This window comes from Typopeltis vanoorti, chromosome 25, assembly GCF_054136105.1.
Source record: "Typopeltis vanoorti isolate ZY-2024b chromosome 25, IOZ_Tvanoo_1.0, whole genome shotgun sequence".
Classification (NCBI taxonomy): Eukaryota; Metazoa; Arthropoda; class Arachnida; order Uropygi; family Thelyphonidae; genus Typopeltis; species Typopeltis vanoorti.
Window position 1 is genome coordinate 10,123,733 of NC_143573.1, and position 14,456 is coordinate 10,138,188.

General features: G+C 36.7%; 1 protein-coding gene across 1 annotated transcript in view; it reads right to left on the bottom strand.

Annotated features, from left to right (window-relative positions):
- The window catches only part of Tsp74F (Tetraspanin 74F), a 230,465-nt gene that overhangs the window by 62,985 nt on the left and 153,024 nt on the right, over positions 1-14,456 (bottom strand). The window contains exon 5 of the mRNA XM_090414691.1: positions 5,858-5,953. Coding sequence (XP_090270817.1) covers positions 5,858-5,953 — 96 coding nt within the window. The remainder of the gene's footprint in view (positions 1-5,857; positions 5,954-14,456) is intronic.

The following is a 14,456-nucleotide window of genomic DNA, read 5'->3' on the forward strand; positions in this document are numbered from 1 at the left end:
TTCAGCAATTAGGCTACAAACAGAAGATTGTGGCCATGACTTTTCAAACAGTGGGAACAATTTAGAATTTTTTTTTTTTGCACAGGAGATTGTGAATGTTTCCAGGTCATGGAGTCTTGTTTGCTCTCCAGGTTATGAACCCACATTTCATCCCCTGTGATTAGGCAAGCAAGAAAATCCTTGTCTTTGTTGATGTATTGCAACAGATTCTCCAGACATTCCCATGTGCTCCTCTGACAATTATCAGGGTACCCATCAGGAGCACACCTTTTGGAAGCCAAGGATGTTGTAAACAATTTAGTAAACAGTGAATTTACTGGAGTTCACTACTTGTGCAATTTCACAGTTTCACTTGCTAGTTTTCAAGAACGATGCCATTAATTCACAAAACATTTTTTTTTCTTGCTTAATGAAGGCCTGCCTATTTTCTTCCAAACTGCATGGTTAAAATTTTTTTCAGTCATCCATTTCAAGCCTACTTCATCTTGTAATCTTATTTGGAAACATAGCCATCATTAGGATTTCAATAAACTACAATCAGTTCCATCATGATGGCTTCCCCAGTTTTGCTGACCACAATGATGTACATCACAAAATCGTTTAAAACTCTTAACTTTCATACTTACATTTGCTTCTGTGAATTAAGTATTATTTCCTTGCATATGCTTCTATCTTAAACTATTCAGCCTCAATAAATTTATATGTATTAAACTGTCATCTTTAGATCTTCAGCACAACAATGAATAGCACCCGATCATGCCACCTTATTTTAAGACTTTTTTTTTTTGTATTACTCACATAGTGGTACCTGTATATTTACTTGTGTAATATTCTCTGAAAATCCCAGTTTGACTAGCATAAAATATAGAAATAAAGGTTCGATTATATCACTTATATTGTTGTATTCTTTCTAAAAATAATAGTATAAGTGATAAAAATTTGTTGAACAACTTAATCCCTTCTATTTATAAACAAAAATTAATAGAATCAGTGTTAAAATCAATAAGAATGCATATAATAATAAATATAAAGACTAATTATCAATACTGAACATGCAGGAAAAATAAAACTGACAAGGAGAGCATTTACATTGGCATGTGCATTCCAAGAAGTCAGAAAAAAGCACAATGTAAAATCAACTGGTAATCGTTTGTAATAAGTGTTGCTAATTACTGTCATTTCTATTATACTGACTTTGCTCATTATTTATATATTTATTAATAGCAATTTATAATGCCAGAACATGACATACATACACACCATACTTTGAAAGTAGAATTTTGAATGGGAGATACTGAGACAAGGAGTTGGCAGCTTGATCCACCTTTGCTGTGAGTTGACCAGTGTTGTATACTACCTTACCTAAGTCCTGAAGATATTTTCAGGCACAAACTTGTTTGCTCACACTTGGATAAAGGATTAAACTAAATTTATTATAGTCCAATCAAGTGAAAAATAAACTTTCAAACATCTTTCTCTAAATCCAGAGTAATTTAATAATAAGGTTGCACACCTGTTGGCAACTCCTATAGGTAAGGATGACTTCTCCTATTGCTTCTGCCTTAGTATCTCCACTCTGGGCCTGGCTCCCTCTGACGAGACCTCAATAAAGGTCGAAACCGGTGGGGGGGCTGGCTCTGAGAGGCTCTGCTTGGGGATAGGTTTTTGCCTGTCTCTGAGTAGAGCCATCACTGAGATTATGGCTCTGCTTGGTGGTGGGGTGAGCCTACCACTGGGTAGAGCCAATGCTGAGAAGTTCTTCTCGGTGAGAGGGTGAGCCTGTCATTGAGTGGGACAACGCTGAGTTGGGCGATCTTTCGGGATCATCTTATTTTTAGATCCCGCTTCACCTATACATAAGGTCGAAACTGGTATGGGTAGTGGCCCTTCCCTTAATGCATAGCGGTATATACATGTCCGCAAGGAGATGTGCTGTGCATTATGGGAGATACTGAGACAAGGAGTTGGGAGCTTGATCCACCTTTGCTGCGAGTTGCCAGTGTTGTACTACCTTACCTCAGTCCTAAAGATATTTTCAGGTGCAAACTTTGTTTGCTCACACTTGGATAAAGGATTAAACTAAATTTATTATCATTTTGAAACTGTTATAGCAGAACAAAACAAAGAAATTGGCTACTGTTTGTTTTTAATTTAACATTATTAACAATCTATCCAGTTCTGATAGATTACAGGACAGCATAAAGAAGTTCAAGATCACAAGTGCCAGCTGTATAGTTATACTATCAGGAAAACTTCCCTTAATTGATGTTTTTTCTGTTTAATTGGAAATTCCAAACATGAATAGGTCATTTGACCTATCATACCAGACTGTCAAGACATATAGTCTTGAATATTTAAAGAGAAGTGAAGGAATTACTGATGCCAATTAAGAATAATTGACAATAGCATAACAATAGTATGAATGGATATGCCAAAACTTATTTTCTAAGTCAGTCACACAACTTAGAAATTTTTTTTTTAAATAAAGCAATTTTTTAATCTTAATGTGGTCTGCATACTGATATTTAGATGAACAGTTACAATAACTATAAAGAGACTGCTAAATTCTTGAGGATGAGAAATCATTTTTTCTAAATTATTCTAATTATACTATTTGAAATATCTATAGAGCAAGATGGGGAGGCTTCTTAAAGAGCTCTCAGTAACACCAACTTGGAACTGAGAACAGTTTTTGGGATTTTGTTCCTAGTTTTTGTTCCTAATTTGATAATTGTTCTCATAAAATTCCTGCTATGTATCTTTAAGGGGTGTGCAAAATAATGTGATGGTACTACATGAAAATTTTTAGTATCTTCCTATTAACAATTTTCCTACAAATTCTTCTTTTCTACCAGGGCTTTCATATTTCAGTCTAACTGCAACCTACCTACATCTTGGTCTTTCTCTGAACCTTTTCCCTGCCATATTGGTATCAAGCACCTTCTTTTCTAATCTTTTCTCTTCCATTCTATTTAATGGACCATACCACCTAAGATTTTTCTGCTTACACATTCCCAAATTCCAACAACATCAAAGTCCTTCCTAACATCATTTTAATATAATTCTCTCATTGATGCCATCCATCAATGAGAGAATTTAATTTTTCTGAGAACCCTCATATCTGGAGACCAGTCTTTGATCAACCATGTTACTTCTAACCCAGCTCTGAGATCCATAACTTAAGATTAGTTTGAATGCTAGTTTAGTGTTCAAACTAAACCACTCAGGTGTACAGCTAGTTTAGCATTCTGAATAATTTCTATCTTATTCCATATAAATTTATTCAACCGACTCCGCACCATACTATCTGTGCTAATTCAATTAATTAGCAATTTCCATATTTAGTTTGTAATCTTCACTAAAAACTGTACTCAAATAGCTGAAATGCTTTATTTGTTCTATAAATTCTCCATTCAGAATGCAGATGAAGTTTTCTATATTTCATGCAACATTTGTTACTGCAATTAACTAAATTGAATAAGGAACTCTGCAAACTTTTACTAGATTTATTTAGGAGTTTAACATCATGTGTATAAAGTAAAGAGCTGAGTGTAATATCTCTAAGTTTGATATCAGGCATAATGACACTTGCCTTCATAACATTATCAGAGACAGTGGTGCACCCAGGGGGAGGCCCTGTCCCCCCCCACCCAAAGGAGGAGAAAAAACTAGTTCCTAATTAAAATTCATTTTTTAAAATTTATTTATGTTATGTCGTGTTTTCTATTTCTATACTACTTATGAATTAGCGATCATTGCAGATGCTCAGTCACAGGTCGTATGCAATGTAGTGTGTATTTTCAGATCGTCTATTCAACTCTCTCCCCCAAGATTAAATCCTGAGTGCGCTACTGATCAGAGATGATGAATAATAGTGAAGGTACTATCCATCCATGTCTCACACTTCATTTATGTCAAGCCATTTATCTGTACCTTCTTGAATTTTTTGCTGACTTACAACTTAAATATAAATACTTTGCATTACTTGGTAAAATGTCCCATTCACTCCATATAATTGTAGCATTTTGAACAAATTTTCTCTTGAAACCTTTTCTGATCTGATAAACCTCTATTTGGCCAGAACTCAGACTTGTTCTTCACTAAGTCTCTCTGATAATTTTTCTTAGCCTCTTCTCAAGTGCAAAAATATTATCTAGAACACTCAGCACAGAATTCCTCTAATTTTATTTCCCATTTTATAAAGGACTATGTGAGCTTTACTCCCATCACATCGAATATCATCTTTTAAAACCAAAGATAACTATAGTTTTCATGCCATTTTTCATCTGATTTCTTTTACACTACTCTTTCCTCCATTTCTAAGCTTTTTTTTTTTTCATAGTCTCCAGAACATTTGGCCGTGATCATAATATTTATCTTCTGTATTCTTACCTGTCTTCCCAAGACTTTTGTTTTAGTTCCTTTTACATGCTGCTTTGCTGTCTGGCACTTTTTCTGTATTTTGTTTAGAACATCTATTCTACCAACTTTCTTGCAGGGAACTATCAGTATGATTCCCCTCACCCCAGAAATGCTGTTTTTCATTGCTTTCATCCACCGCATAGTTCTGATTTTTCTATCCTTGCAGACAACATCACCATGTACATCTCTGGCTGAATCAAAGTTTTGTTCAGAGTCTGCCACTGAATTTGACAAAGTTTGATTGTTTTCAAACTCAGCCAATCTCATATGGAGGTAGCAGGATTTTTTTTCCCAGAAACTCTGGTTTTTCATCCCACATACAGACAAATTGGCCCTTCAGAACACATGCAATTTACAGACAAAAAATACTAGTGGTAGTTGTGGGCAGTAGATGCCATTGATGTAGGTGATTGGTAGTAGAGGTTCTGTGTAGTAGTAGACTGAGAGTTGTACAGTAGGTGTCCTCCCGCAATGAGTCTTTGGACTCCTTGGAGGTGTCATGAATAATAATAATAGCTTTTTCTTCCAATAATATTTGTATACTTCAGCAGTTCTTGGAGGCTGACTGTAGACTTAACTACAATTTTTTTTTTGAAAAAATCACTCTTACATATTTTTCTTTTCAATATGATATGCAACTTTATTCTGCTCAAAACTAAATGATGATCACTACCTATTTCAAATTCCCTGTATACTCTTGTAGCTTGAAGCAATGTGAAGATTTTTCTATACACAATAACAGTGAGATTTTTCTTATTTCTTGTGTCTTTTCTCCGTGTAAATGTGTGCACATCTTTATGTTGGTCAATGGGTAATGATGACTAGTCCATGTCCTGAAACGAAATCTAGTAAGTAATTACCATTATTAGCTTTTCTCTTTTTTTCAAAGTCTCCCAACATATTTCTGTCTGTATGGTATTAATTTCCTGCTCTGCTGTTTAGATCTCCAATGACAAATGTATGTATCAGCTGCATTCTCTAATATAAGCTGATATTATCAGACAAATATTAGTTAGGATTAAGGAACATTCCTTATCTAACAGTGTAATAGGCAAATAGTGAAGGGTGGAAATCAGCTGCATTTTCAACTGCCTTCAGTTGAATTTAGAGAAGTGCTACCTACTTCCTTTGGGAAAGTAAGAAGAATTTATATATGACTCACATACACAAGAGGCAGAACCTATAGCATCTAATGCCAAGTAGTATCAGTTGCATTCTCTAACGTAATCTGATACTATAGCATCTAATGCCAAGTAATCTAATGTCAAATTCCCCTTTTTTTGTAATTTTTTTTTTTTTTTTTATAATCTACAGTAAGGTTTAAATTTATCAAATCATATTACAATGATGAATAGACAGATTAATTAGTGACAAATCACATTATTACAATGAATAAATAGATGAAAAGATTTGTAACTAACGTGCCTATACTCACATTAGTTTGGACAGCATCCCAAGCTTGAGTAACTTCCGAATCATTCTGATAGAATTTAATAGACATAAGCATTTCTGTATGCATTCTATCATCCACCTAGAAATAGAAACATTTGCTATATCCTCAGTTATACTTTTTAACATGAAGTGTGATATAAGAAATGTAAAAAAAGTTCACATGCAATTGAATTAAGAGTTATTCCATCTTGTAAAGCATAAGACATAATGGCAATTGTCATTATCTAAATCCACCTAAGGTAGTAACTGCAATAACTAAATGAATTACTCAATCATTTATTGTACACGTGACACTTTTACTATATGACATTTAATGATGACTGCTTTTAATGATGTGTTTGAGATCTGTCTTAGGAGTTAAAGTATCAGAGAGAAGTTGGTGAAAAGCAGAATTCAGGAGTTGGTGGAGAGGAATATGATACTCTATAGGAGCCAGCATGGTTTTGTGAAAGGTAAGTCTTGCCTAAGTAATCTACTCACTTTTTTATATTAAAGTGGCAATTGAGTTGGATAAAGGAAGTAGTTACATAGCATAGTGAATGCTGGACTTGACAAAATGCATTCACACCATATGGAACTCTGTTACATGAACTGGAGCAAGTTGGATTGGATATGCTGGAGATATGTGGCTGATGGTAGGGAAGAGCAACAATTAATGAAGATGATATAGAAATACAGGCAGGATGATTTAAATAGGCTGGTAGTATGGGCAAAGAAAATAACAGCCAGTTTAATGTAAGGTAATGCACTTTGGGAAGAGAAAAAAAAAATCACAAGCTGCTTACTACATTGATAGAACTGGACTGCATTAAATTGAGACCATCCTTAGTCTCAATTTAGTGTAGTCTGGTTCTATTAATATAGTCCAAGATTGGATGGCAAGTGTGGAGAAAGAGTTCAGAAGGCATACTGCAAAGGTGGCCAAAACAGCTCAAGATTACTTGGATATTGAACAGCAATAACAAGCATGAATAGAGAGGCTATTATTCCTCTATAATGCCACACATGGGCAAGTGGATTACTTGTAGATGAGAAGAGGATCCAGAGGAAAGACAAGTGACTAAGATTGTGACAAGGTCTATGGAATATTCCCTATGAAGATACACTAAGTCTATATAGATTACAAAAGCTACTTAATAGGCAGAAAATGGGGGGATAGAAACATAAATTATTGAAAGGGTTTTATAGGATTGACACAGAAGACTTTTCAGTATATGACAGGAAGCAAGAAAACAAGGGTTTACCCCAGAAAATTGTGCAAGAGTGTGAGTAGCAAGCATGCAAATAAGACTTTTTTTTGCCTAGAGTGGTGAATGGATTGCCAGAGATGGTTGTGAATGCTTTGTAAATGATAAGTGTTGTTTATAATGGTTGGTATGGACCTCCTACAATGAATGACTCCATGGCAATGCATGAGAAAGGTCTGCAAAGGAAATTGGAGCACTCAAAAAGAAAACCAAACTTTTCAACCGCGCTTCAAGACCTCAGTGATGTGATAGTAAAAAAGAAAATACAGAATAGAATAGAACAAAACCATATGTTGCACAGGCAACGTATGGTTTTGCTCGAGTCTATACAGCAGTTTCTGTTGGAGGGGAAATGCGATTCATTAGTTAGTGCCATTTTTATCCCAGTTGTCTCTAATTGCACTATTTGTTGAGAAATGTATTGCACTCACACCACACACTGCAAATGTCTCTGTACCTTATTCAGTGATACAATAAAGCTACTTGTTTTTCTTGCATTTTCAGTATTAGTGACGCTGTTGGGGAGGGCGTGTTGTTTACCACAGGGAGCAAGTTCCTATCACCAGGACATGAACGTCATGGCGATAGCAACTCGCAATTTGAGTAGGAGAATTCATACATAATATATAATTTATTGAGAAATATATTATTATCATTATTCAGGCCTCCATGGAGTCAAAAGACTCATCATGGGAGGTCCTTTCTAAGAAACACAAGTCTTTCAAGACCCATTGAGGGAGGTCTCCTCCTAGGAAACACAAAGTCCATCATACCACTCCTTAAATGCATTGACCGTTCTCACCACTCTATCAGGCAATGCATTCCATGGTTCAACCACCTTCCATACAAAGAAACCACTCCTCACCCTCTTTCTCACAGTTTCCTTTCGTAACTTCCAGGGATGGCCCCTTGTCACGACTCCTTCCCGCTGTTCAAACAAGCGAAAGAACTCCCCAGTGTCAACCCTGTAACCACCTATCAACAGTTTAAAAGTCTCAATCATATCAACTCTCCTTCTATCCACCAAACTCTGCAGTCCAAACTCCCTCAGCTGATCTTCATACCTAACATTGTACAGTCCTGACACCATCTTTGTTATCTGCCTTTGTTATCTCCCTTTCCACAGTTAATTTATCCTCTTCAAATCCTGGGGACCAGATCTGAGAACAATAGTCTAAGTGTGGTCTGATTAGAGTCTTATACAACAGAATGATAACTCTTTTATCTCTGCAGGTTATATATGTTTAAAATAATTCTTTTTTTCTTAATAATGATTCCATGCGTTAATGATGCATAGCCAAAAATTGCCACGTACCCCACGGGATAAGCGAAAGTCTTCGAGAACATATGTGAAATACACTTTGAGAAACACTGCTGTATTCTATTACTAGCCAACTTCTCTCCAATTCCTGAGACTATGGTTGCAGATATACTGACGTCTATAATGGGAAACTTCTATCCTATAACCATCCTTGTAGAACTATTTTGCCTTCTTTTTATTCCTTAGGAATAAAAACTGTGAGATTTTCATTAAATAACCAGGTCAAGGGCATAGCAAATTCTTTTGAACGTTCCTTAAAGATACCTCATATTCTTGGAAGTTGAGAAGAGCTAGATTTTTCTCTCAAAGTGGTATGATTGGAATGGATTGTCATGCCTACCCAGTTTTTCAAAATCCATCATACTTCCTAATAACACACCATCACTGAAAACCAACGTGGTTAAACACTTAAATATTCATCACAAAGAAAACTAGGTGACCAAATTTGAGCACAATAGTTCAACTGTGGTCTGATTAATGCTTTATACAGTGGCACAACCACCTATTCATCCTTACTTGTCATTGTACTCCTTATCATAGCAGCAATATTATGTGCAGTCTTTGCAAGATCTATTCACCATATGTTCTCTAAATTTAAATCTATTGTCAATTATCACCAGTACATCTCAAATCATCCACTTCCTGCAGCAAAATTCCATCAATAATTATTATTATTATGGGCAACTCAAAGGAGTTCTTAGACTCATCGAGGGAGGCCCTAAACATCATATCAAGAACAACTATTCGGCATTCATACGGCATCTATCATACTTTGCTTTGAATTCATTTACAGTCATGGCCCCTACAACAAACTCTGGCAGCTTATTCCATTCATTCACCACTCTCCAAGTAAAAAACCTAGTTCTAACACCCTTGCTAACTATATTCTTGCTCAGTTTCCATGGATGGCCTCTAGTTCTCCCATCACCAGACCTGTTCTAAAAAATTTCCTCTGAATTAATCTTGTAAAAAACCTTCAGTAATTTGAATGTCTCAATGATATCACCCCTTTCCGCCTATCAACCAATTTCTGTAACCCACAGATCTTCAACCTTTTCTCGTAAGGTTCATTCCATAGACCAGCTATCATCTTGGTCACTCGCCTCTGATCCTCTCTACCTCATCCCCATCAAGAAGACTCCCAGGGGCCCAGATCTGGGCACAGTAGTCAAGGTGGGGTTCTTATCAAGGCTCGATAAAGAGGAACAATAACTTGCTTATCTCTGTTCATGAAAGTATTTTTCAGTAACCAAGTGATCTGATGAGCTGATTTAGCCACTTTTGCTATGTGTCCCCCCTCAACTTAAACTTCCTATCCACCAACACACCCAAATCTCTGGCTTCGTCAACCTCCTGGAGTACAGTTCCACCAATGTGATACTGCTGCTAATTTTTTCACCCCAAAATGCATAACCTTACACTTTGCTACATTAAACTGACATCCATTCTCCTTAGTCCAGATTGCCAATCTATCCAAATCATCCTGCAAAATTTTGACATCACGTGCATTCACTGTTGTTCTACCAACTTTGCATCATCAGCAAATAAATGAACAGTTCCTCTCAGATCCTTTCCTATATCATTAATGAACAAATTAAATAGCAGTGGTCCAAGAACAGAACCGTGCAGTACACCACTAGTAACAGGCTTTCTTTTGGACTCCACTCCTGAATAAATTACTCTCTGATATCTCTCCATCAATCACCCTCCTATCCATCTCATGAACCCTATATCCATCCCCATGTGCTGCTGTTTACTGATTAGAATTCCATGTGGTATCCTGTCAAAGGCCTTAGCAAAGTCCATCAGTGTCACTGTAAATCCATTACCCTTATCAAGTTTCATCCACTGTATTATGAAACGTGAGCAAGTTACTGAGGCATGATCTACCCTTCACAAAACCATGCTACCCTCCATACAGTATCCCATTTTCATCTATCCATTCCTGTATTTTGCTCTTGACTAATATCTCCAAACCCTTGACAACGTTTCCTGATATGCTGATCGGTCGGTAATTTACAACAGCTGTCTTGGAACCTCCTTCATGCAATGGAATTATTTTTCCCTCTTTCCACCCCCTTGTGACTAACCCAAAGCTGAGACTTAAATTAAACAATATGGTCAAGGGAACTGACAATTCCTTTGCGCTTCACATAAGACTCAAGGTGGTATTCCATCCAATCCCAAAGATGTATTTAGATTAGGGTTCTGTAATATACTATTCACCTCCATTTCATTCACTTCAATTCCTGTATCAGCCATTCGTTCTCTCATTCCTGCACTATCACAGCCTGGATGATATACTCTTGCAAAGTGTTCGCTTAGCAATTCTACTATTTCAGCCTATTCAGTTACCTCCCTGCCATTTGCATTCCTTAGAATCATTTTGCCGTATACATTTTTTCTTTTACTTGCAGCATATCGAAAGAACTGTTTCAGATTCACTTTAGCTTGCATTGCTAATTTCCTTTCATAATCTGCTTTTTTTTGCTTTTCTTACCACACTAGTTACTTTTCTGGCCTGTGCTTTGTACTGTTCATGTGTCTGCAGGTCACCTTTCTCCTTAAGTTTCATCCACAGTTGTTTCTTTTTTTGCAGCTCAAGCTTAATGGTGTTATTCATCCATTTAACTCCCACTTGATTTACTCTCCAGACTCTAGCTATGCAGTCGGCCATTACCTCCTTCAAACGCTCATTAACCACTTCCCATGCACTATCAACATCCAACCCTTGCAGTTGAAAATGCATAACAGTATACATATCCACATAGGAAATGTGTTTTGCATTATGGGAGATACTGGGTTAGAAGTGCCTGGTAGCTTGCTCCACCTTTGCCACGAGTTGCCTAGGTGTTGCACTACTTACTGGATAAGATAGTACAACACTATATTTAGTCCTGAAGATATTTTCAGGCGCAAACTTTGTTTGCTCTCACTGGGATAAAGGATTAAACTAAATCTATTATAGTCTAACCTAGTGATAAATAAATTTTCAACATCTTTCTCTAAATCCAGAGTAATTTTTAAAAAAGGTGATAAACCTTTTGGCAACTCCCATAGGCACAGATGACTTGCTACTGCTTCTGCCTGGTATCTCCAGCTCTGGGCCTGGCTCCCACTGAAGAGACCTCAATAAAGGTCGAAACTAGTCTGGGTAGATGGCCAATCCCTTTAATGCATAACAGTATATAACAGTATATACATATCCACATAGGAAATGTGTTTTGCATTATGGGAGATACTGGGTTAGAAGTGCCTGGTAGCTTGCTCCACCTTTGCCACGAGTTGCCTAGGTGTTGCACTACTTACTGGATAAGATAGTACAACACTATATTTAGTCCTGAAGATATTTTCAGGCGCAAACTTTGTTTGCTCTCACTGGGATAAAGGATTAAACTAAATCTATTATAATCCAACCCTTGCAGTTTAACATGCCATGGCACTGATCCAAGCAATCTCCTAAGCTTGTCATACTTGCCAGCCCAGTAATTCCACACATACCCTGTCTCAATTGAAAATTTCACACATTTAGTCACTTCCTTTATGATCATTCTCACCAATTGGTGGCAATATGGTCATATTCGTAATAGTCAATTTCTCAAATGCAATTACTAGGTCAAGCACTCTCGAACCCCTATATATTCCATTACATGCTGTCTCAGGTAGTTATACTTAGTAACTGCATAAAATTCATTTCCTTCCTCCCATTTGTCCTTTCCTCCCTCCAATCAATGTTACCATAGTTGAAATCCCCCATAATAATTACCTGTCCTCCACTCATTGAGTCTATTTGCCTATGCATACTGTCTCCATCATCTATTCCATCGCCTGGTCTATAGAAAATTTATCCAACTGTAAATTTTGTTCTGCTGACCTCAATCTCACACCAGATAGCTTCAAATGTGCTATTTCCACTATCCTGAAGTTGATCTTCTATTCTCTTTGGCTGCAATCCATCAGCTATCATCAATAACACTCTTTCCCCATTCTTTTTTCTCTGTCTTTTCTGAACACACTATACCCCTCACATTCTACCCCATTAACTATATCATCTTCTGCTAGCCATGTCTCATTAATGCCAATAACCTGTGGCCAGGAAGAACTAACCAAGGCCAAAAATTCCACCTTATTTCGAACACTCCTGGTATTAGTGTACATAAAGTGCAGAAATCCCCTAGCCCCCACCCCTATTTTGATGCCTTATACTAACTAGCCCATTTTGGTTTGGTATCCTTCGTACTAACTCAGGCATATTATGCACATTCTTACACTCAACTGCCTCACTGATGTCTGCATGTCCACTTAACCACATCCCCACCCTCCATAAAAGCTCTAGTTTCCCCGATTCTGCACATCCACTTTCACTTCATTCAGCAACAATTTTTCCAATCTCCAACCGCCAAATCCATTCAGATGCAAACCATCCTTCTTGTATAAGTCCTTTTGCCCGTCAAACTCACTCCTCCTGCATAACCTACGCATAGTCATTTGCAATTATGGCCCTCCTCAATTCTACTCTGTACCTGTACTCTGTTATCTCATGCCATGGTAACAGACTAACTCTCTCACTCTTTCCTTTTGCTACCGCTAGTAATTCTTTCAAGTCCTCTCTCATAACAAATTTTTCACCTTTTAAATCATTCGTTCTGGCCACTACTATCATTTCTTTCACCTTATGCTTCTGGGCCTTCCTTACATTATTAATTTTCGCACCCAGGAAGCACGATTTTGTCAAACTCTCATCTATTACACCTTTTACTACTGAATCATCATATAACACACACACACACACACACACACACACACACACCACTTAATTTTTCTTTCACTCCCAATCATGTTCTCATTTATCTTATCATGCACTTGCTTCTTTGTTAGCTGATCCACTTGGTATACATATTTGTAATCGCTCCAGCTGCCGCTTCGCCCTATATATCATATCACTCCGTGCAATATAGTACACAACCTTATATCTCTGCACACCAAAATGTAACACTTTGCGCTTATTAATATTACATCTCTACTGATTTGTCCAAGCTAAACAAGTCTACTTATATCTTCCTGAAAGGAATTAGCATCTGCAGTGCTTCTTTTAATTCTCAACTTTGCATGATCATCAAACAACTGAAGAAATCTTGTCAATCTATACGAAATATTAACAAATAAGTTAAACAGCAAGGGACCCAAAAACAGAACCTGGGGCATGCCATTGGTTGTCCTCCCTTTTTTTGAGAACTGCTTCATCATATACAACTTGCTGGTATATCTTTCGGAAATAGTATCTATAGGTGTATTGATGCAGTTAGAAGACAAACATAAGATGTGATCAAAACTGGACTCTCGACAGATAAGGCTAATTTTGCTGAAAATTGCCAATAGGAAAGTAGTAATAATGCAATATTAATATATTGCCATTATAGTATTCTATAAACCTCTTCAAGATATCAGTAACTAAATTGTTATCTACTTGACTTGAAATATTTGATGGGACGAATATTTCAAGATATACGAGTAATGCCGTCAGATTAATATTTCGAAGAAATATTATCTTTAAGGATGTTAAATCGTTAGCTATAAAATCTTTAATACATTTAAAGTTTAATTCAGTTTTTGACTTGCTGTTACCTCACATTTAAAAGCTACGGTCTGAAAACACGGGAAACTTTGTTCGTTTTGTTTACGAAGTTACGTGGTTGAACTGCGACACATCGCCACTCGCGCAGTCAAGTATGCATATTTTCATTATTACAGGTGTGAAATAGTGGAAAAGAAAATAAACTTGACTCCGAATATGTTGTATGTTTTGTAAAGTTAATTTGATTAAATGGCTGATAGTCCTACTTTCGTGCTAATGATTTGGAGAAACCCAAAAGATTACAACAGAATATCACTATTTCCGATAAAGGTTGTAAACTTTGCCATGTGAAAACAGCAAAATGATTTTAATAACTATTATTAGTAGGGTGACCATACGTACCACTTTGAACGGATATCGTTTATTTCATATTTCCCGG